Raw genomic sequence first — 26,989 nt, forward strand, 5'->3', positions numbered from 1 at the left:
GGGTTTGCAATCTAAACTCAACTATTCAACTCTATCACAGTTACTCAGCCCTGCTGTCGTAGCAGGAAGGCAGCCATCAACGATACCATTACGAATGCTTGTGATTGTGTTCCAATAAACTTTTATTTATAGGCTCTAAAATTTGATCTTCATGGGTCACAAAATAGGGTTTATCTTTTGCTTTTTTGTAATCACTTACAAATGTAAAAATTATTCTTAAGTCACAGACCATACAAAACAGGTAGTGGATGAGATTTGGCCTCTCATTTACTGACCGCTGCTGTAAAGGATGCCATTGTTTAACATTGTCTGCCAGACCCTGAAAAAAAGACAATGGCAGCTTGGTTTTAGCACCTACTGAAAATTAACTCTAACCCTCTATACTTCTCAGGATGGGCAGTGATAGTGCGTAACAAATGCCCATTAAGTCTGTTTCCTGATCACGTTGCAGGATCATCAGCATCAGCAGAGGGCACTACTTCCTGTGTTCTTACCACAGGACTTGATAACCTCTACCATCTAGTCCGTGATTGCCCAAGGAAGGGAAAGGAAACTTGGAGAATCACGGACTTTTCTTTAAGATTTCTGTTCAAATGTGTCACACATGATTTCTGTTCACATTCCACTGAACACAGTGAGTCACACAACCACGGCAAAATTCAACAAGGTGGGGTAATGCAGTCCTATCGGGTGCCCGGAAGGAGATGAACAACACTGCCGTGAATCTCCTTAACGTCTTGAACACGGCCCTATTGAAAATGTTAAGCCTCTCTCCCAGCATCCCCCAATCTCCTTTTCACTGCCTGTTTTCTTTCCATAACTTTGGTCACCTTTTTGCATACTATGTGTACAATTTACTGAGGTATGATGTTTATCCCTCCCTCACAGCCCCATCCACCCTGCACTATAATTTGCATGAGGACAGGAATTTTTATCTTTTTTGTTCACTGCAAACACCCTGTGTCTAGAGGAGTGTCAAGTACGTAAGAGGCACTCAATGAGTAATTGAATAAATGAGTGATCCAATGGAAGAATAAATTAACTACACGAGTCCTTACAGCATACATACACCGAGCGTCATCTCATTTTCTTGCCATGGCTTCCCCTCTAACTTCCTCATACGCCTACATACTATGTAATGTGGCTACAAACGCATATACCCATATGTGCACACACGCGTACACAGAAACACACACGTTTGTAAGTCTTCTCCATTTTGTTATCATGAACGGATCATTCCTTTTGAGAATCACGATGCTAAATGAAATTTGGTACCAAAACTTGTTTACCCGTTAGGTGATTGACTGACTCTTTTTTTTTTTTTTTAAAGATTTATTTATTTATTTATTCGACAGAGAGAGACAGCCAGTGAGAGAGGAAACAAAAGCAGGGGAAGTGGGAGAGGAAGAAGCAGGCTCATAGCGGAGGAGCCTGATGTGGGGCTCGATCCCATAACGCCGGGATCACGCCCTGAGCCGAAGGCAGACGCTTAACCGCTGTGCCACCCAGGCGCCCCATTGACTGACTCTTTTTAAGTAAGCTGCTCCCAAAAGATGAAAATAAACGTTCTCCTTATATTCTCTTAAAAAAGAGTCATTGGGGTTATTGTTTTCATCGTGGCTGGACGTCTCCTCTAACTGTACTTCTAGTGTAATCTCTGGTTTTTAATACAAAAGCCTCTGGCTACACTCCCACGGTAAAATCATTTGAAGTATCTTCTTCTATGATTGGCCTGCAGCTCAGGTCACCACACAGGTAGGGGGCCATCCTGCTGGGCACGGCCCTGCTTTCTAAGGCCTGCTTTGCACTACAAAAGGGAATTACCTTGAGAGCACATATTAGTGCTTGATTTTCCTCTTTGCATCTCCATTGCCCTCTAACTGGCACACATCATGAAAGGGCTCTTCTTCTAAAAAAGGTCTGTTGAATTTCCCAAATACCAGCTATTAAATCTTTACTTGATCTTAAAAGAGTTGTCCTATCCTGAAAGAAGGATAAAAGGCATCCGTAACAAACTTAGGCCATTCTTATTTAAGGAACAATTATGGGTTTCAGGATAATGCTGCTGAGTATCCCCCCTCCCAGTACAGTAGATTACATCATAGTTTTTATTGTAAGTAGATTTTATTTAAAGGTTTTATATGCAATCATCTACCACTCCAGTAATGCTAACTATTCTAGAACACCTAGTTTTAAAAGGATGCAGATTAATAGGTTAATGTAGCCAAACCCATGTATGACTTGGTGCTTAAAATCATAAACCCAGAAATGAAGACAGACCAGGTTTGAATCCCATTTCCTCACTGGCTAAGGGACCTATGAAGATTAAATAAGAAAAGTTATGCAGAGCCTTTACAACAATGACTAGCACATAGCCTTCAGAAAGAAAATGATATTGGCTCTATTTTCTCAACAATATCTTCACTTACAAGTATTTCTGAATACACTCCTTTTTTAAGAACATCCCTCATACTTTTATGCTTTCTTCATCTCCTGCATCCCAACAATCAGTTTCTTTCAAGCTAAAAACCCATCTTCTCTAATCAGTCTTAAATGTAGATTGCCTCTTCCCAGGGCCATCTTCTGGATATTTGGCATTGGACATGTGTCCGAGATCATCTGTGACATTTATATAAGTCAGATGGGAAGATTAGACATAAGCAAACAGTGTGTCCCTCTATCAACATTTGTTCAGCCTTCTGTGGGAAATACCAAGAGAACTTATTAGAGTAATTTGCAAAATTTTCTGGGCCAGTTTGCTTATTCAAATTAGAAACTGATTATGCATTCAAGCTTTATAAGAGAATAAATTAATTCAAGCTTCTTCAACAAAAATGGAAGTAAGACCTTCAAATTTGGCAATCATGACCAAGTTCAGGATGTTAATTTAGTTTAGCTAATTATGCAAATCTTAAAGACAATCATTTAGAAGTGATCTGTCTTATTTTAAAAAGTATGCATTAGGATAATGTATGATTTGGGAGGAAAAAAAAGCTTTGTGACATGATAGATTGGCAAACATTTTTTATGATATTTTTGTTAATTTAGCCAAAGACTTGGAACAGCTGTCCTTTTTTGAAAACAGCAATAGACAATTATGTTTTTTATACACTAAGGAGTTTTACACGTGGTATTATAAATAGGTAATGTTGGATGAACACCCATTCATTGAAAACAAAGCATCAGGGTTTTTTTGTTTTGTTTTTTTTTTTTTAATCATAAAGAAAACAAGCCTTGAGTGGAAAGTTCATCATCCGTAAGAAAGACAAACTAGGTTTGCTTCATGTTCAGATACCAGTCAGACTCAAAAAGAATTTTATTTGGCAATGATATGCAATAAATGTTTTAAAAATTATACAACTAGAATTAAGCCAAAAACAAAAATCCCAATATTTGTTTTTATTGTTAATATTAAATTGTCCAAGCCTAGGCAAATTGTGAAGTAAGAAAATGAGTCTGGCACTTTTCTACCCCTTTCCCTTATACCTGATGTGTATATATTTCTTCCAACTGTCTGGAGTGCTTTCTGATTTCTTTCTCCAGATAACTTCAAAATGTTCCCTGCTTTGTCAGGACATTCAAACCTACTCCGGGTCTATCACCTCAAGATTCTACCCTAGGCTGAGTGACCGTGGGTAATAAAGCTAATACCTGTTGAGTAGTCCTATACACCAGGTACATATCATATATTGTTGCAATTTTTTAAATTTTCACTTTATAATTGTGAAAACCAGGGCTGACAGAGGTTAAGGAAATTGCCATCAAGCCTGGGATGCTGGAGTGAAGAAACCGAGGTACTTAGGATGCAAAATTTAGGGTGGCATATACTCTCTGAGCCATGAGTAAAAACCTACTTAAATTTTATACCCTAGGTTTGGGTGCCTTGCTTGCCTCAACTTAGCCCAGGCCCTTTTGCCCATAGACCCACAAACAGTGTTTGGAAGAGCGGAAACCTTCCAACTCTGATACCTGTGCTTGGCCTAGTCACCGAACACTGTCCAACTCAGAAATATCACTGGCATCAATCAATTAACAAATCACTTTAATATGTTATCTCTTCTAGGAAACATCATCCCCAGCCTGAAATAAAAGATAAGTGTCATTCATTCATTTATTCAACTAATATCAATTAAGTACCTGTTACAATCCAAATACTGTACCTCGTTAAGAATATGTACATTGATGGAACAAAAGACTTGCTGGTGACGTGCTTTTATGGCACTAATAGTCCTGGAAAGAGAGGCAGACATTAACGAGGTAATTATACAACTGAAAGTAAATTGCAACTGTGACAAGTGCCATGGACAAGTACACAGTGTTACAAATGACAATAATAATATAATTAATAATATTTGAGCTGTTCAGGTTATTCTTAGAAGGAGTCTGAGGGTGGGGATTGAGCTGATATCTAAAGGATGAAGAAATGACTAATGTGGAAGAGAATAAGGTTATTCTAGACATGGGAGCAGGTAGGGAAAGACACGGGGCACGTAATTCATATACAATGCAGAATGTGATACATTGTGCAAAGAAATCACTCTGAGTGTTCCAGTGGGGATTTGGGCTAGAACTAGTTGCGGGAAGCCCCATGGAAGAGTCGGCACTTACTGGCAGGATTTGGACATGCGGACATGGGGTAATGGGAAGCATTCTAGGCAAAAGGATGTATTAAGAGCAAAGGAACAGAGGGAAGAAAGCTTAGCCTGGGGACAAAGAAAGTTTGCCAGGATGTGGTATGGTATGTGCAGGATAGAGTAAATTAGGACTAGATCATCAGAGGCTTTAAACGCCAGCCTAATCTGATGGGCAGCAGAAAGTCTTTGAAGAGTATTGAGTGGAAAAGTGACATAATAAGACCTATAAAATTTCATCATGCAGACTTACATTAGGAAAAAAAGAAAATCAAGATATAAGATCACTCTAATCTCAGGTAAGTGAACCATTTGAGAGATAGGCTTACTATCTATAGGGAGACTTTATGTTATGGTTTTGTTTTTGGTTTTTTCCTCCTCTCGTTTTTCTTTTTTCTTAGAGGAGGGTCAGAGAAGACATTATGAAAGAGAAAAATCTCAGAGCTGATCTTTTAAAGTTTTTTTTTTTAATTAAGAATGGCTATCTATAATGGGACAAAAAGTCATCCCCAAGTTGGAATAGTGTTTTTCAAAATATGGACTAAAAGATGGAAGAGGGAGCATTTAATTTTTACTTTAAAAAAAAGATGTTTAAAGCAACGAAAAGAGATAAATGAGACCCAAAAAAATTCGCCAGCACTGATAAAGAGCTTGACGGTTGCAGTCTGTAACTTGGTCTCATTTTGTGTGCCCGGGGAGGGTTTTAAGGAATGAGATGACATGACCAAGGTGGCAGAGGAGAGATAACGTTGTCAGAGACATGTGGGACCGATGGAAACTGGGAGATACTAAGGCATGAGAGCTGTTAGAGAGAAAGTTAAACTCATTTAGGAAACAAATGGCCAAGTTCTGGGTCCAAAATAACGCCACATCAAAGATGGACAGTAACCCCCTCACCCCGCAGTTTTGCTTTAGATGGTTTCAGTTACCCCCCTCAGCCACAGTCCAGAAGTCCATGGTCCCCCTCCTTACAAACTATCAGAAAGTCACTACTAGCCTAACGCTTTGTCACCATGCCTACGTCATTCACCTCTCGTCATCTCATCATGTAGGCATTCTGTCACCTCACATCATCACAAGAAGGGTGAATACAGTCCAATAACATCTTCTGAGAGAGACAAAGAGAGACCACACTCACATAACTTCTGTTATAGTATATTGTTATCATTGTTCTATTTTGTTATAAGTTATTGTTGCTCATCTCTTACTGTGCCTAATTTATAAATTAAAATTTATCCTAGCTATGCATAAGAAAAAAATTGAGTCTATATAGGGCTCAGTACTATCTGTGGCTTCAGGCATCCACTGGGGGTCTTGGAATGTGAATCCCCATGGATTAAGGGAGGACTACTGTATTTGGTTAACATTTGGAAAAGGACCTCCTTACCACGAGGAAGCCCCTAATTCAGTTCTTCGTCTATTGAAGGAATATGTGTTTTGTGTTCTGTGCACCACATCCCCTGATAGGAACTGGCCTCACAAAAGTTAAGAAAGCTATAGTCCCAACTTTGAAGATACTTTTGGCTTACTAGTACAGTTAAAGCCACATCAAAATTGAACTGCAAAGAGAAAATCTGAATGAAATTATGTAGAACATAGCAATGCAATTTGACAATCAAATATTTAATAAGAACCTGATATGTGTAAAGTACCAGTATGGTGGGCATTACATCGATCCCAGTCATCGAAGAGCCTAAAATCTCTGAGTTTGCAAGGCACAAATATGCAACCGACTAAAGTTAAGGCAATGTTTAATCTAATGGCAGAGGACAGTCAGTACAGATAATAAGAGTGTATAAGCGTTTAGAGATGGCAGTGACAGCAAGGGAAGAATTTCTAGAGCAGGCAGGCCATAAGCTGCATCTTGATGGATCAGTTGGGTTTGTATCCAGCCCAGCCAAGGGTCTCACATGATCTAGAAATGAATTAATGAGCTCCTCAGAGTAGCAATATGGTACAAGGAAAAGGAGGCAAACTTTGCAGTCAAATACACCTGGGATAAAATACTTTAGATCTGTGATATGTGGTATAGTTTCTCTGAGTTTTAGTTACCTTTCTTATAAAGTAGGAGAAACAATAAGAGGTTCTATTTCACATAGTTGTGAGAACTAAAGGAAATAATGTATGTAAAGTCAAGTCCAAGTATGCATGCATAAAATGTTAGCTTCCTCACTGAATCTGCGATAAGGAAAGCTTTGTAGACAGCAATTTATTGAAGGGTGGCCACCCTGTCTGTCTTGTTTCCTCTTTCCCTAGGACCTAGCACAATCTCTGGATCATTCACGCACTATAAAAATGTGTGATGAGTGACTGAAAAAATTAAAAGTGGATCTGGGTCCTAAGTAGACCTATTTGTGTGGCGGAGTTCACATCAGAACCGAGAGAAAATACTGGACTTTCTGAAAGTAGGAGACTGATCCTGTTCTTTAGATCTTAGCTTTATCTTTTATGCAGTGAAGTACCATTGAGAGCCCTTAGGCAGAGGAGATACGCAACAAGGTGGCACATTACAAATATTATTCTGGCATCCAGGCAGTAGGGAGAAGAGAGGAGGACTTAGACCAAGAGAATGGAAGGGGGAAAAGGGTAAATGTAAGGCCTCTGAAGGAAGAGTCGCAGGACCTAGTAACTGAGGGAACAGACGGGAAGATGCTCAGAGGACACCCATCAGGGAAGGAAGATGGGATGACCCACCGTCCTGGTCTGCCTGGGTCAGAGGCGTTTCCAAGGACAGGTGACTTTAGTGCTAAAACCAGTAAAACCCGGGCAAATTGGGACAATTGATCCTCTATTCCATTTCACCCAGCTGGACTCAAACTCTTGGCACGCCAAAAAATAAAGCATTTCAAAAACTGTGAAAAGTAGCATAAGAAAAGGGAGAAATGTAGGAAAAGAAGAAAGAAGTGAGATTTATCAGTTCAAAACTACACGGTAAAATTGTCATGACGTGTTCAGTTGGTGCTTCCTGTCGTTGTTCGTGCATCCTACACAAAGTCTGCGGGGTTTTCAGAATTCCCTCTGCCTCTCAACTTCCCACAGTTTTGTGTACCAGCAGCCTAGGAACTATTCCACGATCTATGAGGAAGATTTGCCAGGAGCCAGCCATTGTGGGGAATGACAAATGCACATTTAGCACCTTCCAAAATAGTCAAGCCCCTCATAGTCCGGACAGAGGCGCACGTGCCTCATTCCGCACGACCGCGTGCTCTCTACTGCGCTGTGAACAGGGAGGGACCGAGCAGTCAAATCCTCCATTCTACTACCCTTCCTGAGGCCCAGCAGTCGTTCCCTTTCGTGGGTCAGATTTTGCAGAGTGCTTCTTTGCCTCGAGTGGCTTAAAACATTTATCTGTGTTGTTCGAGCAAATACATAACTCTATCTTCGAGCCTTTGCGAAATCTCAGAAGTTGTCTCATTTGACTCTGGTTTTGAATTTTGGCTATGTTGCTTTACATGACTAGTTTTTTTTTATTCCTATTTATTAAGCACTAATTACAGAGTTACATGCTTTTGTTGAAAAAAATGCCTGTTATAATTAAGGAAACTTTCTCTATATTTTTGAAATTTTAAACCAACTGGCAGCAACACACAATACTTCATCTAAGGGTAAAACATACACATATCATAACCTGAAGTCTCATGTCTTTGGGTTTATGAGTCACAGAAGGTGAAAAGATAAACTTAATTTATGATTCAGCAGTGATAAATTATAAATTAAGAACTTTAATCTGGAGACATGAAAACATAACAGAGTGCAAACAAAAGCACCAACTTCATAGTCAAGAGACCTTAACTCAAGTCCCACCTTTGCTGAAAGCTAACTGGACGAACTTAAAAGGGTATTTTAAGATTTCATTTATCTGAGAGAGAGAGAGCGTGCAAGAGAGAGCAAGAAAGAGAGAGAGCAGGAACAGGGCTGGAGCTCAGGAACATGACCTGAGCTGAAGGCAGATGTTTCACCTACTAACTGAGCCACCCAGGTGCCCTGAAAAAGCTAATTAATATTATTCTTCCATCTGAGCACCTACATTCACTTACTCAGTCATTTCGTCATCCAACCAATGCTTACTGAGAGAGTGAGTCGTGACTGAATGAATATCTTGAATACCAAGCACTATACTGGCCTCTAGGGCAAGGTTTCTCAGCCTCGGCACCATTGATACTTTGAGTCGAATACTGGCTTTCTCCTGGAATTGTAGGAAATATTGAAAAACCTGTCTTCGTAAAAGGATAGAATCAATTCTTGGAATCTACACTGTAGAAAATAATGGATAGCTTCTTCAGAATGGCATTATTGGGTTCAGTAAGTCACTGCCAACTGTCATTCTATATTTAAGTCCCCTGCAGACAGTGTTATTGCCTCACTTGCATCTGCGCCTTTCCTTAAAGCAATCGAGGCGGGAACTGATTGGAAGCTTTGCTAGCATGACTATCCCCTAGGTAGGGCTGAAGGAGGTAGAGCTGTCCTCACTCGAACTCAAGTTACGAGAGGGAAGGAGTGGTAACCTAAGAAAGGATGCTGGGCAAGATAAGACATCCAGTGTCCGCTACAGTCGTTTATAAGGCCTCTTCGCATTTGTTATCACATTTGAGTCCCCAGTTCACTCTGTGGCATAGGCAGGGCCGATGTGACAAGTATCTTAGTTTTGTGGACAAGGCAGGAGAACAGAGTGACTTGCCCAAGCTTACCTGGTAAGGGGCAGAGCCAAAACCTGAAACCAGGTCTGATCAAATAGAAAAAAAGGTCAGATCCAGAATGAATAAGTTCTCAAGAAAAAGGAAAGTGGGAAATCCACTCTAGTAAGAATTTCTTAAATGCAAAAATGCACAGGAAATGCTTTAAGTTAGTGAAAACTATGAGTAATTTAAATTGTCATTTAGTGCTGATGGGCAGAGAGCTGCTGCTAAAGGAAGTGGAAAATAAATTGACTCTGGACATTCTTGAGAAATGGAAAAATCAAGTCTATGGAATAAGATTTAAGTTCAAAAATAAGAAAGCAAGCTCATGAATGAAAGCTGAAGAGAAGAAAAAAAAGAAAATTGTGGGGCAGCCAGCCACCAGTTTTTGTGGGTAAATGTGAGACTAACATTTGCAGCATAATTGTGGCTTAGTTTAGAGTAAAGGAAAAGGGCAGAGGTTACTGCTTTTGTGTACAATTCTGATTTCTAACCTTTCGACTACTGGGTGTGGGGCTTTCTCCATTTAGTACTGTTCCCCGTCAGTGAACAGTCTGCTCAGAACCATTCCAGATTTCATGCTGATCCTTATTAGCTTTTCATTTCCCTGGGAGCTTCTCTCTGACATGAACAATACTTTCCAGCTACAAACAGTTCTGCCATGTCAAATATCATGAAGGGCAATACCACTTGTTTGTACTTCTTTTCCCCGCATCTTATTGAAAGAGCTGCTGCTGTTATTTCAGGATCTTTCGCCAGCGTGGTGGTAGGACTTGTAATTCCACCACATGATAAACTGATCCGTCTCCAGGTTTTCCATTTTTTTGACTATCTTGGCATAAAACTTGGTCTAGTCTCGGTTGCCTTCCCATGAAATTAAATACAGGTTTGTTCATATCCTGGGCATTGGATGGCATTTTTATACTGAATATGCTGTACCAAGAATGATGCCTCACTCATCACAGGGCCAGAGACGTGAGGATTTCAAATGCTATAACCAAAGCTTATCTAATACTGCAACCTGGTCCCCACAACCTAGAGACAGGCTACAAGATGATTAAAGAAGCTCTCGCAGTAAGGCCCCGCTACATGTCCTTGGTTGTGGCACAGATAGAGCATAAAGATGACACAGAACTTGTAAAGGATGAGTGGGGAAATATCCTGTTCCCTGAATCCATAAAGCACGTCGCTGAATCCAAGCCTATATCATCTGCCCTTAAATGCATAATAGCTTCTTCAGTTTCCAATTGCCACTGCATTTCTGTACTTTCAGAAAGCTATTGAGATACTTGGGGTATGAAAGATGCTATATAAAACCAAATTTAATTCTGTACTATTCCAGTAATTTGCCTCATAAATACATCTTGAAGTGGTGAAATACTTTCGGTTACAGAAATAAAACTTATGTATTCATGACCTACGTATTATTTCATCTTCTTGGAAGTCAAAGGACTCTTCCAGTGTTTATGCTACTGAAATAAATCTGCTATAGGTGTTTTTATAAAGGTTGTTAGTACAAGTGACATTGTGGGAGCCAGCACTATTATCCGTTGTATTTCCCTTGCAATTATTCTTTATGCATTTTTCTTAGTTTATTTTTAAGTGAATGGACTTCAGTTTTTCCTCACTGATAACTACTTGTATTTTTCTGAAACTTCGTATTTAGATAGATGGTAGGGAGTGTTATTGTGATCTGATGGCCAGGAAAAAGCGATGGGGAGGGGCAGGGTATCAGTCAAGATAGGCTTCAAAATCAGACCGAAAAGACAGTATGGACCCTATTTGGCTTTGTGACAACAACATGGATTTAATGACCACTCAAGTCCATAATTTCCCCCACAAATTGTGTCTTCAAAAAGTTTTTTCTCCTACTTTGACCATTGCCTACAAACAATCCTTTTATCTTGTCCCTTTGGAAGCCCCTGCTGTATCTGGAACATTCAATGAGATACTGCAACACTTTAGTTATAAAAGTCAGACGTTATTTAAACCTTGTAGCAGTATAGATTGCTGCTTTAACAAGAAAACTTGTTGTAGTATTTAAAAAATTAAGACATTTTGTAGCGTTTTATGTGTAGTGATACCATTGAGAATAATCTTTCCATCTCTACACTTGGAAAATCTAATGGTATGAGAATTAGCCATCCAAATAGGTACTTAAAAGAAGAAAAGAAAAGGAGGTTCACGCTCATTTTAAGTGTGAATGTGTGTGTGTGTGTGTGCATGTGTATATGGGATTTACAAAGTTGCACAATCTATCCGGTATCAGGAACTAGTATTCCCCCCCATAGTAAAATTATAACTGTTTGCAATGTAACATGGGAGACTGCCTCATGATGTTGGAATGGAATTTATTCATCCAGTTCAGCTGATAATTCTGAGTGCTTACTGATGCTGGGGATTAGGGTGTGTGTGTAAATGTACGGTAAGATACGGACCCTGCCCTAAAGGAAGTCACAATCTGGAGAAGACAACATGGTCAAAAATAAAATCATACTTGCAACATATTTTTTTCAGGATTATGTACTAGAACATAGAATGGGATTATTGAATATTTTCAATGGACATAATCAGATTTAAAATGTCCTTTTTCAAAGAGACTTTAAATAATTGCTTTTATAAACTAGTACCATGGTTTTCACACAGTCCCTTCAAGGACAAAGACATGGATGTAGGATTGGCCTCAAGATCAATAGTCAGGTTCTAGAATGAGTAGTGATACCACTTACTGTGAAATATGTAGCACTTACTGGGTGCCTCTTGATTCCACTTGTTCTTTCCTGGGTTCGTTTTTTCACTGCATAATTGGCTAAAGAAAAGAAACTCAGACTTTTGTTAGAACAGTTCTAGAACAGTTTTAAAACTTCTGCTACTAAAGCTCCTATGATAAAGGGGCAGATCTGACCTACCTGAGGGAGCTCTGAAGTAGTCTGGGGCTGGGAGGGGCATCTTTTTAGTGCCCAACTGGTATAATTGATTAAGAAATGAAAGGTAATTTCTTGTGTGGAGAAGAGGAGATAACAATTGGACTTTCCTCTGAATACACTAAAGGTTAGATCAGATCAAAGAGTTAAAAACATTGAAGACCATGAGAAAGGCACACACTTTCTTTTAAAACATGTGTTTTCCAGTGCTAAGATGAGTATCACAGTCATTAAAGATTATCTAGAAAACGCAGAAACATAAAAGAAGAAAAGTCACCCGTATTTTCAACACCCCAAAATAACCAGTATTGACACTAAATTCACTTTGAGTATGATATATCAATAATTCCCCTTAAAAAAATCTCCTGTTTTGGTTCTATGCAGTATTTACAATTTAACAGATATATCACATCGTACCTTGATATGCCACAGATTTTGCTTTCACTAAATTAATAACAGAAAGATATTTTGCTGGTAAAAAAAATAATGCAATATATAAAATTTCAATAAGTTCCTAAAATTTTTGAAAATAAACAGCAAATAGAAAAATGAATTTATTTTTTAAAAAATTACATTCCAGACTGGTATTAATCAATAGGAATACCAAGAAAAATTAAAGACAATCCAGGCTGAGATAATGGTATTCTGCAACGTGTTTCAGGATTTAGAGTTCTGAGTCATAGCCTGAGTCCTCAGTTCACTTAATGACCAGTGAATCTCCTTGAACCTCAGTTCTACCACCTATAAAATGGGGGAATAATAAAGCTTGCCTGAAAACTTATCAGGAGAATTAAGTCATATAATGTACATGGAATTGTGTTATAAACTTGAAGTTGCTACTCAAATGATACTAGCAACTAATTTTGAACTTTAAGTTATCTCTTGAATTTATTTCCTAAAAATGAATTACAGTTCTCTTTATCTGTCATCAAATAATGGCTCACAGAACCTAACTTAAAATTAATACTACTGACAAGGCTTGTCTTCCAAGTTAAAAAATTCACAGGTGATTTTGATGCTCGGATTTGAATACAGTAGGATGATCCCATTAATCCAAATAACAGTCTTGAATGCAGTTTTATTTTTCCCATAAAAGTGATTGTTCAAAATTGTAAAACTTTAGATGTAGAAGCCACTGAATATAGGTTTAGTCAATGTGAAGAGTGTCAGATAAACTGATGGTAGTAATTTCTAACAATAACATCTCCATATGGATGATGGAATTTTTGCATTAATTCTCAAACCTCTCCCAGCATTAATATTGCAATAGTGAATATGAATTCTGCTGTGATCCAATGAGTTTGCAGAATTGAGGCAAGCCACTGAACGTATGAAGTATCTAACATCTACATGTCATGGATAATGTGGATTATGGCATGACACTTCTGTGTGAATAGTACACGGACGAGGTGTGAGAACATTAAGCTTTCAGACTATCACTGTGACAGCCTACATTAGTCTTTGACAACTCATATAAATTTGACAAAGACATAGCATCAAACCGTATTATAAGCCTCTTGGAAGGGGAAAAAAATGAAAAGTAATGAGATTTTTATCCTATGCCCTTGTATTGTGCAGTTGTCACTGTAATCAAAGATTCCAGAAAGCTTTTCGTGATGTAACTTACAATGCTTACTACCATACAGTTGGAGCCAATTGTATAAATTACATCTAAGTTGGGGATCACCTTAACCTTCTTTGTGTTTTTGTCAGACTGTGTTTGTTGTAACCCTGCCCTCCATCTACTGGGAGACCTTGCCCTACCACCTGCTTTCTGCTTCTGGAATGTTACATCACCTTCTCTAATCTCTCTCAGCCTGTTCTTACCAAGGACTCCTCTTATCTAACAGGGCACAAGGAATAATGGCTTTTTTTTTTTTTTTTATCTCTCTCAGCAGGTACTGCAAGCCCTCTCTTTCTTCTAAGCTCTGTTAAGCCTCCCTTCTATCCTTCTCTTTCAACACTGACCAAAGACACCAACTCCTAAAATTTCTAAATAACCTTTCAATGACCCGTAAACAGGGCTTTTCTTGGCCAGGCCAACAAAAGGAAAAGTTTTTACTGTCCTTCTCTTGAGTCACTCTGTTCTTTCCCATAGGGTTATCGTTCAGCACTGTAAAAGTATCAAAAATGCAAGTTTATTGATGTTTCCTCCTTCAGTCCCCATAGTAAATAGATGCCCTTATTCTTTTTTAAAAAAATTATAACTTCTTATAAGAGACATAATTTCTGTGATCAAATTTTGTTGATATTTTTTAAAGTATTTTGGAAAGGAAAAAAATACTTACAGAAAAGTACAGTTCATAAATTTACTCAATAAACTTATCCCAGACACTTCTTGGGTCTATTCTAGGCATTGGGAACTCAAAAATGAGTAAGATGTTGGTCTCTGCGTGAAGCTTCACAGTCTCTTAGGGAAAAGAAAAATTACAAACAGGGAGATAAGCATGTTATGTTCAAACATTTGGGAAGCACAGATGGTGGAATTAACTGTGGTTAGGAAGGTCAGGAAGGCTTTTCAAAGGTAAAGTATGAACAGAGATTTAAAGGAGGAGTCAGCGTTTAGCGGGCAGGAGAACAGAAGGGCTGTATGTTCAAGGAACTGCAAGTAAACCCAGGTGATTGGGGGAGAAGCAGCAACCATCTTGTTGATGGCCTCATATGCTGCCCCAAGGGCTTGAAATTTATCAGAAGGCATTGGATTATTTCGACCCAGGAAATGATTTATGTCAGTGTAGAGATATCTCTGGTAGCAAGAAAGAGGGTAGATTACATGGAAGTGGAGCAGACACTGCAAGAGTATTAGTTAGGAGAATAATGAAAATATAACAAGCTCCAAGGAGTCACACCTGATAAATGAAGAAGATGTGGCATAGAAATACTGTGTATGAGGCGCGCATACTTGTAAAGCCAGGAATATGTTGTTATTTCTACTTTCAATGATCTTTAAGACTTTTGTGTGTTTATTCATATTTACAATTTTAAAAGGTTGTATTTTAAATATATGAATTTAAATAATCACACACTGAAACACTAGGACCAAATTAATTTGATGATTAAAAAGGTAGAGCACATGTTATCTAGCCTGATTTTGCAAATTATGCCTTTGGGGCAAAATTCCTAAATGGAATTTTGGAATATGGGCTACGCTCGAGGATGCTGATTAAATAAATCTTCCTGTTTGGGGCTTCATAAGACACAGATACGCAATGTACTTTACTACGATGGGTGAGTAAAAGAAAAATAATAATGAAGATAATATTAAAAAGTGACCATGTCTTTATTAAATAATATGACATAAGACATCACAAAAAAGGTAAACTACAGTTTTGGAGAAGATATTTGTAATACGTATATCCGACTTGTATTTTGAATACATTAAAAAATCCTATAAAAAATAAGATTAGGCAGAACATACAATAGGGTGATAAGTTAAAAAAATGTGTACATACAAATTGTCAATAAATGTCTGAAAAGACATTCAATGTCATTAGTCATCAAACAAATGAAAATGAAAACCATAATTTGAAAACTCTCTAGACCCATCAGAATGGCTAAAATGAAAAAGACAAAATGGTTGGCTAGGATCACCCATACACTTGGGTGAGAGGGTAAACTGACATAACCATTGGAAAAATTGTTAGACATTATCAGCTTAAACTGAATATATACCTACCTTATGACCTAGCAAATTCTACTTCTAGGTATACCCGCAGAAATGAGGGCAGCTGTTCACCAAAAGTTATAAAAAAGACTGTGCAGTGTAGTTATTCCTAATAGCCCACACCTGGAAGCAACCTACGTGTCCATCAGCAGAATGGATGAGCAAGCTGTGGTATATCTACACAATAGAATCTTATACAGCAAGGAGAATGGATGAACTATAGTTACGTACAACACAGTGAAGGAATTTCATAAACATAACATTGAATGAAAATAAGCCAAACATAAAAAAGTATATGTTGTTTGATTCTATTTATTTAAAGTGAAAATATTGCCACAATGAGAAGTCAACAGAGTGACTACTTTTAAGAACTGAGATAGTAACTAAAAGGAGCCACAGTGGCGTGAGGGGTGCTTCTTGATCGGAATGTCAGTTTCCTGGATGTATTTCTTCTGTGAAAATTCATCAAGCTGTACAGTTACAATTTATGCACAGTTCTGTTCTATTTCAATTAAAAGTTTACACTAAAGAGAGAGAATAAAGGAATGTGAGTAACCAGATTCTATTATGAACATACAACAGCCTAATATTGTCATCTTTAATTAAAATTTAAACATGCCACCTAAATTTGTAGTCACTTAAATTGGTCATAGGGACATAATCCATGTAAAACATGTCAGTTTTGAATTATTTCCCCTTCTCAATAGTATTGTGTGCGATTCTTAAAAGTCAATCTTGTCAAAAATAATTCATCTTACCTTCTCAAAATAATGAGCACATTGTAAAGGTTTGCCTCCTGATTTTATGAAACAATTTACCATTTGATGACATTTAAGAAAATACAGCTTTTTTCCCCCTTTCTGAAACAACATGAAACTGCCCCAGCTTTGTTTTCTGAGACAGTTGTCTCAGAATAAACTAAACAGAAATCTATTTGGCACACAACTGATTTGAAATGCCTCCTATTTCCACTTCCTCACGGTTTTCCGTGAAATGATTTCCAATGAGTTCATCTCAAACGAGGCAACTTGGCTTCTAGCAAAGGGAAAAATATCTTCTAATGTGGTCACAGATGCTCTAAAGACCATATAAAGTCCTCTGTACTTGTAACTTTACAGCAATACGATTCAAGTTTTATATTCTTTGTCTTGACTATTTTGAAAACATTATTAGTGCTTATTTTAGTCCTCTTTTGACAAGTCCTTACTAAAGGATAATCTAATAAGTAATGTAAAAATATAATGGCGAACTTAAAGATACGATATGATCACTTTCCCTTTTCTTCTTTCCTTCCCTTCTCAAATCTTATAGCAGAAAGCTAGGAAATTCAGTGACAGAAGTTTCACACCACAGCATCACACTGGATAGAGCGTTTACTAAATGCCCTTGGGGATGCCCAGTAGATCACACAACCGTGACTGCAACATTGGACCTGACCGTCAGACCTCTCTCATGCAGGTGCCCATCAGGAAGCCAACTGCTTGCTGAAACATCAGAATAAGCATATTGGGGCTTTCTATTTTTAGTTAAAGCCATATACATTTCCCGGGGTTTTATTCTTCCACTATCATAAATCGAATTCCTCTCAGGTGTCTGCAGTTTAGAGCGAAGTTTCTTACTTTGAGAACTTTGCTGGAGTCAGAACATTCAGGAGTCAGCGTGTCAGATCACTTACGCTATGTCCAGTCATCATTTCTAATTCAGTTTTTATAGCCCATCAACCTCCCCCTCTAAAGCTATAAATCCTCAACTAACTTCGAGTGCAACAATATTTAGAGATTTTTATCTCTAGGGCTCCATAGAGAATTACAAATTTCTCTAATTATATTGTCCCATTAACTATAATCTTTGCTTAAAGACAGTTTTGATAGCCTAAGCTAGTTTGAAAAGTACATTGAGGCTGTCTTAACCTTGAGCTTGTATTTTCTCCTTGATTTATTGCAGTTTCTGAGAAGACAAATTTTAAGCTTTTCCTCATGTCATTAACCCCAACGAGAGTTTAAATGGGCAGGCTGGTAGCATCAAGCTTTGAATAACCCCAAAAGAGGATTATTGGTATAACTTCTATCATTTCCAATTTAATTCAGAGGCCAGAAGGATTTGTGGGAGTCATTTTGACTGTACGTGATATTTATGCATCATGTATATGCATTATTTATGTTTTATTATATGGTTCTGATCCAAAAACATAAACTCCATGAGGGCAGAGATTATGCCCATTGATATGCCCGGGCTGCAGTATCTCTGATCCCTAGAATAGGGCCCACACATAATAATTGCTCAAAACATATTAATTGAGTTCATGAATATAGGTTAAGATGTTTGTTGCCTTTTAGGAGAAACTGTGTCTTTCATTGTCCTTCATACAGCATTTGAATACATACTGCTTTTTGATGGAATTACATTACTTTCTAAGCCAGGGATTGTCAAACTTTTTTTGAAGAGCCAAATCAGACATAGTTTTGGCTCTGTGGGCCTTATGGTCTTGCTTACAAGTACTCAACTGTGCTATAAGAAGTTAACTCTGCGTAGTAGCACACAGCGCAGAAACGTATCGACAGGGAGCCACCTCCTGTTTCATAAGGCCCTTGAGCTAAAAATCATTTTTAATTTTTAAATGATTTTTAATATTAAAAGTACCATGACATGTGAAAATTATATAAACTTAAAATTTCAGTGTTTAGAAATAAAGTTTTATTGGAACATAGTCATGCCCATTGATTTACATTCTGTCTATAAATGCACTGGTGTTCTAAGCAGCATTGAGTAGTTAAAACTATTAAATTAAGCGGCAGAACAGTTTAAAAAAGAGAGGCTGGAAATGATAAGGAATTTGTCCTTACATTCTCTGATTTTAACAATCTCCGTATCTTCAAGACATTAAAACCTTAATATGGGGGATCCAGGTTTCCTATCATTTAAACATAGTAATGATACGAGAGAAAGATAAGATGTTATTCCACACGTGTTGGTGACAATCCATAAATATAGAATACAATTCTCAGTTACTAATAATTATTGATTAAAGAATCAAATGCATAAATGATGTCCACAGGTGATGTTAAAGAGTCACAAAAATCAATATGACCAGGCTTCTCATCTCTCTATCAGCTTTACAACAACAATTCTTAGCCTAAAAAAAAGAAATCAACTTCTCATTTTTATTCTCCAACACAGTTGAAGGTGCTAATGAAAAATCTAGAAAATCTGTACATCAATTAATCAAGAGTTGACTATAGATTACCATCTTCTATAAATTGTAAACATCAAATGAATATTACTTAAATCCATTAGAAAAAAAGTAAGCTAATGTATGTTTCTCACAAATTATAAAAAGCTGTTAGCATTAGATGACATTTACCCAACTGATAAAAACACAAGGATGTGAGCCTTTTCCAGTTGGAATAGGAGTTTAAGGACAGGCACTGTAGGGACACCTGGGTGGCTCAGTCGGTTAAGCATCTGACTTTGGCTCAGGTCATAATTCCAGGGTCCTGAGATTGAGTCCCACATCAGGCTCCTGCTACTCCCTCTGCCTGCTGCTCCCCCTGCTTGTGCTCTCTCTCTCTCTCTGACAAATGAATAAATAAAATCCTTTTAAAAACTATCAGAACAGGCACTATATAATTTGAAAGAATTCATGAATGATGATCACAAAGCCACTTATTCATTCATGCATGCATTTGATCAACAAATATGCATTGATGGCTATTCTGCACTAAGTGTTGTGGGGACACAAAGACATATGAGAAACTGTCTCTGCCCCCCAGCAACACTTTAATTGGGGAAAATAGCATATGACTAATAAAAGTGGACCCAATGAAAGGTTTTAATATAAATTTTAAATAAAAGGCATTCTATGGAAAAGTCTTTTTAAGTGCCAAATAAGTAATACAGGAAATAAAGGCTAGAACCCTTGTGGGAAGAAATGGATCATTGAGTTCTAGAGTGTTCGGTGAAGGCTTTTTGTGGTGAAGGCTTTTTGTAGAGGAGAAACTTAAAAAGGAGTTTTAAGAGTGAATAAACACCCAGTAAATATTTGATGCACAAATAAATAAGTCTAAGATTTACATAGCTGAAGAGAAAGAAAGACACAAGAAGGTAAAATTGCCAACTTTCTGGACCCTGCTCCCAGATTCACCAGGACGTTCGGTAAGAACTCAGTGGTGGGAGTCATCAATTCTGCCCCATCATCTTCCCCTATCTCCCACTGCTGGCGGGATGTTAGAGTGTACGGGTCATGGGTTAACCTGGACATGGTAGGGTCCTGAAAGGAGAGAAAAAGGAACATAGAATTTTCTCTGAAAACTTAAACTCTCACATTTGGAAGATGATTGTCCACAGTAACATTGCACTTTTCCTCAGAGAAGGTCAAAGTCAGCCATAACCTTCTACCAGAAGAAGGCCCAGTAGAGGGATTCCTAGTGTTGTGTCAGAACTGTCCCACCTTCCAGTCTTAAGCTTTTCCAACCGTGACTAATTCCCAATACCTGGCTTATTGCCATTGCAATTTTAAAAGGTTGCTAGGATTGTGCCACGTAAAGCTAAAATATCTATTTAATAATGGTGGATTCTTTCTGTTTTTCATTGAAGATAAAGACACATATCCAGTTTTCTAAAAAGTAATTTATTAAAAGTATTTTCAAAAGCTTTATATTTGAATGTTCATGTAACATGTGGAGCTACTCTTTGCTAATGCATTTATATGGAGGTAATTTTTTTGAGATAAATCATGGAAATGTGTTTCCTAACATGGTAAATGAACATATATATTTTTATGATTCAGGATCTTTTATAGACTGTCATCATTAGCATTTTTTTTTAAATATTGACTTACAAATTGCATGTACTCATTTCAGTTACCACTTGACATGCTTACCAAATGCCCATCTTGTGTTTACATGGAAGTATTCAATGATAGATAATATAGATTCCCATCTTCAAGGAGCTAAAAATATAGTAAAGGCAATAACACGTATTCAGACAGCTATACTGCAGAGCAGAATGGAATTCTTTAAAAATACATAATCACTAAAAATAAAATCCGGTTTTATTACTGTTGTCTGCAGGACTCTGAATGCTCTGACTTCTGCTCATTTCTTCAGCACTCTTGCTCATCATGGTTCACCAAGTTCTTTTGATGTGTAGGTTCAGAACTGGCACAGTGTCATTTCTATCTCATATCATTGGGTAAAGTGAGTGTTATGGCTGAACTGAAGTCATGAGGCAGGGAAGTACGTACTATCCACAGCAGGAGGGCTCAGAAAAGTACATGGCAAAGAGTGTGGATCACAGGGAGAGCTAAAGGATTGGGGCTAATAGCACAATCTACCACACTAGGTTATGTGCAAATTTATGATTTTGTGTCTTTCTGCCTCTTGACTCTTTTCTACACCCAGCCACACTGATTCCAAACTAGTTAATATCCTCACTTTACTTCTGAGTGATTATTGGTCACACAGGACATCAGTCATGTGGTTGGCCACATTTCCAGACGTGGTCATGCATTTTGCCTGGGAGAAGAATATTCTGGCCTCATTTGTATGATAATAATTTTGGACATATGTCTCTTATGTTCAGCTGTAGGTATCTTGAAACATGTCTTCCAAGAAATACATTCATTGCTAATGAGCCAGAGAGCCTCACCTAAATTTCTGCATGCAGTGAGCATCCTATAAATGCTACTTTTAACTGACTGCTTTATCCCATTTCAAAATATGTGTGACCAATATGTTTCCATGATTCTGATTATATAGAAGCATTAATATTCAAAACCTTACTAAGCTGCTCACCTGCATCAGCCAAGCTGATTGAGGTTGTGGGATCAATCAAAAACAGACACAACAAGACTTTATTCTTTCAATTCTATAAATAAGACATTTCTAATTCCAATGACAGAAATAAAGACTTAAGGTAGGGCCTCTCAAACTTTAATGTGCATTTGAATCACCCGGGGATCTTGTTAAAATGCACGTTCTGATTCAGTATTCTGGGGGAAGGTCTGATATTCTACATTTCTAATAAGCTCCAGCTGATGTTGATGCTATTGGTACCCAAACCACACTGAAATGGCAAGGGTCTGAAGGATTCAGTAGTGTCCTTTTCTGAATAAAATCCTTATCCATGAGTCATAGCAACTGCATTTTAAAAAAGCAATAAGAAGTGACCTCAACATATAAATTATTTTAAGGTTTGTTTTTTGGTTTGGGGTTTTTTGTTTTTTTTTTTTTTTTTGTATGCCAGAGGCCAGCTATACTACTGCATGTGTGCTGAAAATGAATAGAAATTATATTTTAGAAACAGATCTGTAATCAAAATAAAATTATATCCATCATATAGCAACTATTTAATGCTCTTTCCCAGGCCCTGGTTGTTGGCAATGAATTCAGAATTACACCTGGACAAGTAAATTGGACTAATGCCCATGAGAATTTACTGATAATTATTTCTCACTTCATAGTAAATCATCAGTTGTTGTGTTAATCAACTAACGGAATGCATTGCTTTACTTGTAGAATCAGGTGCAATATGTTTTAGATGCAGATACTTATTTACTCAAAAATATGAACTACCTGCCAGCACCTGACATGGTGATAGGCACTGTATGTGAAACAGCAGTAGATGACACATGACACCTATTCTCAACAGGCTTACAAACCAGGGAACAGATATGGATAATCAGGTAATGACAGAACATTGCAGGAAGCATGGATTTCCTTAAGAAATGAACAGAAGTGCTAAGGATGTCTATAAAGGGAAAAGTAAGAATCTTTCAGCCAGACTCCTGTTTAGAACCGCTAATGGAGGATGGTAAGGTAAACATACAGCATCAGTCTTGGGTGAAAGTATTTGATATATTTTTAAATTTACCAAAGAAAAGGTAATAAATATGGTGACATTCCATTTGAACCCTAAGAACCCAACCAATAAATTATAGTCACACTTTACATTTTCACTCCCACCTAAACATTTAATTTTCCCACTTACCTTTCTCAGTTTTCGCTTCTGTAAAATGAGTTGGTCTTCCTTTTTTTTTAAGATTTATTTATCTATTTTACAGAGAGAGAGAGAGGGAGAGAAAGAGCATGAGCAGAGGGAGGGACAGAGAGGGAGAGAGAGAGAATCTCAAGCAGACTCCCCACTGAGCACAGAGCCCCATGCAGGGCTCGAGCTCACAACCCTGAGACCATGACCTGAGACAAAACCAAGAGTCAGACACTTAACTGCCTGAACCACCCAGACACCCCATGAGTTATCTTCTAATACAACATGGACGTAAGCAGAATTGATTATAGCCCTGAATAGTATTTTAAAGAAACGATTATGGAGAAGAATAAAAACAGTGATAGAAAATGGAATCAGGAGTAAAGATCAGAGAAAATGGGAGTTAGGGATTTGTTCACTTAGAAAAGTCCATAGGGGAACTTTGATTTTATTGTGAATTTTAGACTAAGGATAGTGAACAGCTACCTGCCGGTCAGAGCAGGACAAAAAGAAATATACTGTAGCCAGACATGTACGTGAGCACCTGGCCACATGTGTTCCTGGCCCTTACAGCCTGCTATTCCTGTGAGCATACCGAGAACAGGCCAGGTTTCCACAGCTCCACCACTCGCCAGGGACACTTGCCAATCTCCCAGATCAGCATTTTCAGGTTCTGGCCACAATAGCATCTCTCTCAAGAGCGCCTGGCCCCATTTCATTTGTGATAGTCTGTCTGAGATGTCTACACTCCTTTGACAACAAAAATTATGAGCTTGGATTGTGACCAGTTCATCACAGAACCCTAATTCAGGGCCATCTTTTGTCTGGTGCCCCAAGCCACTACAAAATACCATTGTGCCTAGGAACTTTTTCAACCTAAAAGACAAAACAAAACAATTACAACAACCTTTTCTTTACTGTCCTGAAAGTAGTTCTTCATTCCTCTTTTCGGTGGGATGAGGAGGCAATAATGTTTGTTTAGAAAGCTTATTATTGTGCAGAATAATTTTTCAATACCACACACATACACAAATGCTAGGATTCATCACATGTGAAGTATCATTATAATCTGATAAAAATGCTTCACAATGCAGAAATATTCTAGGAGTTTGGATAGAAGTACAGATATATTTTTCACAAGAAGCAGTTCTAAGTACCTCTGCGTAAGATCATTAATTCTTGGTGCAAAATTTAAGCATAACCTCAGATAACAGAACACCTGTTATTTTGTCATTTGAACACACCATCCTCAGCAATCTTTGACTAAGGCCTCATAAAGAATATTTATGCAACCTCAAATCTACCCAAACTGTTTACATAGACATAGATTGAACAAATTGCTATTTTAACTGTCAGTGAGCATTGTAATTCGGTAGGTAGCTGGTCTGAACCATGGATTGGCAGCTGTTGCTAATAGCAATAGATATAAGAACCATGTCCATCAGGGCGTGCAGACCCTCTGAGAAAGTCTTTCCAGATAAAAAATATTACTAATATTAAGAATTCTAAGAAGCCTCGGAAAGTCAGTGTTGCTTTAAGAAGTACATGTGCAATGTAGATGTCCTTCTTTCGACTTTCATACATCTTCCTGACCTGGAGCTCTCCCCTTGCCCGAAATTTACCATGCGCAATAAGGATACTTCAAACAAATCTTCTAGACCTGTCTTAGACAAACACAAGTTCAGGCACTTAATTTCCATGGAGCAGTTAATTAATGATAAATTATAGTTAATTAATGATATTTTTTTTCTTCCTAAGGCATTCAAGCTCAATATGACCAGTCCCTCTCCCAGATTTTCCCAAATAGAGAACATAAAACGCACAGATGACCATAACTTCATAAATGGACAAAGTGGATAGGAAGTTTGTAATCATTCTCATAAGAAATTTAGCACAAGAGCACTTTAATTTCTTGACTCACTGGTATGTTAGCTTTTTTTTATTAACATGGATTTATGTGACCATTGCTTTATATGGGTAAGACTTCATCCAGCAGTTTTATCATCATTTTTTGGATAACAGCTTTATTGAGATATAATTCACATACCATACAGTTTACCCATTGAAAGTGTAAAATTTAATGGTTTTGAGTATATTCATGGAGTTGTGCAACCATCAACTCAATCAATTTTAGAACATTTTTATCATCTATAAAAGAAACCCCATACCCTCTACCTGTCATCCCCCAAACCTCCCATCCCTCTCAGCCCTAAGCAACCACTAATCTTTCTGTATCTCTCTATATGCCTATTCTGGAAATTTCTTATAAATGGAATCATAAGTTTTTATAATTATTTTTGCTGGTTAATTGTATGCAGGTAAATATATGTCATATTCTAAAACATTATTTTGTTTTTCTGAGCCATATATTTACAATGTCATGTACCTACAGTTTGGTAGTACTACAATTACAGCTTGGTTAAAGCTCTGTAAATGAACATATAGTTAAGAATATATCAAATACACTTTGACCAGCCATTGAAATAGGACTTATTTTTTACTTATTGGCTCATTACGGATTCAACAACCTCAATATGACTATAGTTTTTAAAAAACAGATTTTATTTAATAACACATTATTTTAGTAAAGCACATTTCTCATATTTTCTCTTTGCTTATGAAGTTGTTTTAGAATACAGAGAACTTCCATGTTTATTACCAGTAACAACAAACAATTATGTTTGTAGAGAAAGACAATCTCTCTGTCTCACATGCACACTGGGCTCCAGGAGTCATACTTCTTTATTGCCCGGGGAAGTTGTTAGGCAGTGATTGGTGTCCACTTTGAAGATTCCTTGAAAGCAACAGCGAAAACATATGTTCCATTTGGACTACTGCTGTGGACTCCTAATTTATCTCCACAGCCTCCCACACTGCCTCATCTTAATCTACTCTGTACCACAAATGGCCCCTGTGATATATTTAAAACTGGTTACTTCTCTGCTCAAAGCCATCCAATAGCTTCCTGTCTCACTAAAAATAAAATCCAAAGTCTCCACGGTGGCCTGTATGATATCGTCCCCAGTTCTATAGCCTCATCTCTTACAGTCCCTCTCTCACGGGACTCTCCCACCGGACGCCAGCCATGCTGATTTTATTGCTGTTTTTCAACATACCAGGTGTGCTCCTGCCTTGGGACCTCAGTGCTAACTGGTTCCTCTGCTTAATACAATTTTCCCTCAGATTTTTGTATGGATCATTTTGTTACTTTATTCAAATCTCTAGACAAAAGTCTCCAAATTCTTTTTTTTCTCTTTTTTTTTTTGAGAGAGAGAGATTGAGAGTGAGTGAGAGAGTGCAAGCCAGGCAGGGGGTGCAGAGAGAGAAAGAGAGAGAGAGAGAATCCCAAGCAGGCTCCATGCTCAGCACGGGGCTGGACACAGGTCTCAATCCCAGGACCGTGAGATCACGACCTGAGCTGAAACAGAATCAGATATTTAACCCGCTGAGCCACCCAGGTGCCCTAAAAGTCTCCAAATCCTTAACCGTACATAAAAGAGCACCCTACTCTTCCATCACTTTCTATTCCCTTATCCTATTTTATCTTCTTGACACTTATGACCACCTGATGGTCAGTTGATGGTTTATTTTTTCCTCCATTTCCCTGCCCTAATAATGTAAGTTCCCTGACAGCAAGAAACTTGTTCGTTCACCGTTGTTTCCCTAGATCCTGCATAGCACTTGTATGATAGTGGGTATTTAATAAATGTCTGTTGAGTGAATGGGTGAATGAGTGAAAGAAAAGAAATATTGATCCTCTTCCCTTCAGATAAAATACCTCCAAAATAGAAGTGTGGAATTTCTATAGACTGTTTTATTTTTTCCAAGTACAATTCAAAATGATTAACTCTGTTTTTAGGGATACAAATTAGCCTTTAGCCCTAACATTATTTCTGACATCGTATAATATGAGTAGAATCCTAGATGGATTCAGTTAGGTAAAAAGAATGCCTGATTTGACTTTGACCTAAAAACGACTTTGAAAGACTCAAAAGATAAGGGAGTTTTTCTATTCAGACAAGCTAACTATAAACCTGGTTTTAGAGCTGACATTTTATAGTCACTAGGTGAAATATTAGAAGAAATGAAGAAGCTTGATCACCAACGTTG

General features: G+C 37.7%; 1 protein-coding gene across 3 annotated transcripts in view; it reads left to right on the top strand.

The window, feature by feature from the left end:
• Positions 1-26,989, top strand: part of NEGR1 (neuronal growth regulator 1) — an 804,818-nt gene that overhangs the window by 750,483 nt on the left and 27,346 nt on the right. Inside the window, exon 7 of one of the 3 annotated variants that reach the window (XM_048220720.2) lies at positions 4,064-19,042. The exons of the other annotated variants lie outside the window; for them this stretch is intronic. Within the exon in view, the coding sequence (XP_048076677.1) occupies positions 4,064-4,089 (26 nt within the window). The 3' untranslated portion in view covers positions 4,090-19,042. Of the gene's footprint in view, positions 1-4,063; positions 19,043-26,989 lie in introns of those variants that run through there. 3 annotated transcript variants of the gene reach the window in all.

The sequence above is a fragment of the Ursus arctos genome, unplaced genomic scaffold, assembly GCF_023065955.2.
Source record: "Ursus arctos isolate Adak ecotype North America unplaced genomic scaffold, UrsArc2.0 scaffold_12, whole genome shotgun sequence".
Taxonomy (NCBI): Eukaryota; Metazoa; Chordata; class Mammalia; order Carnivora; family Ursidae; genus Ursus; species Ursus arctos.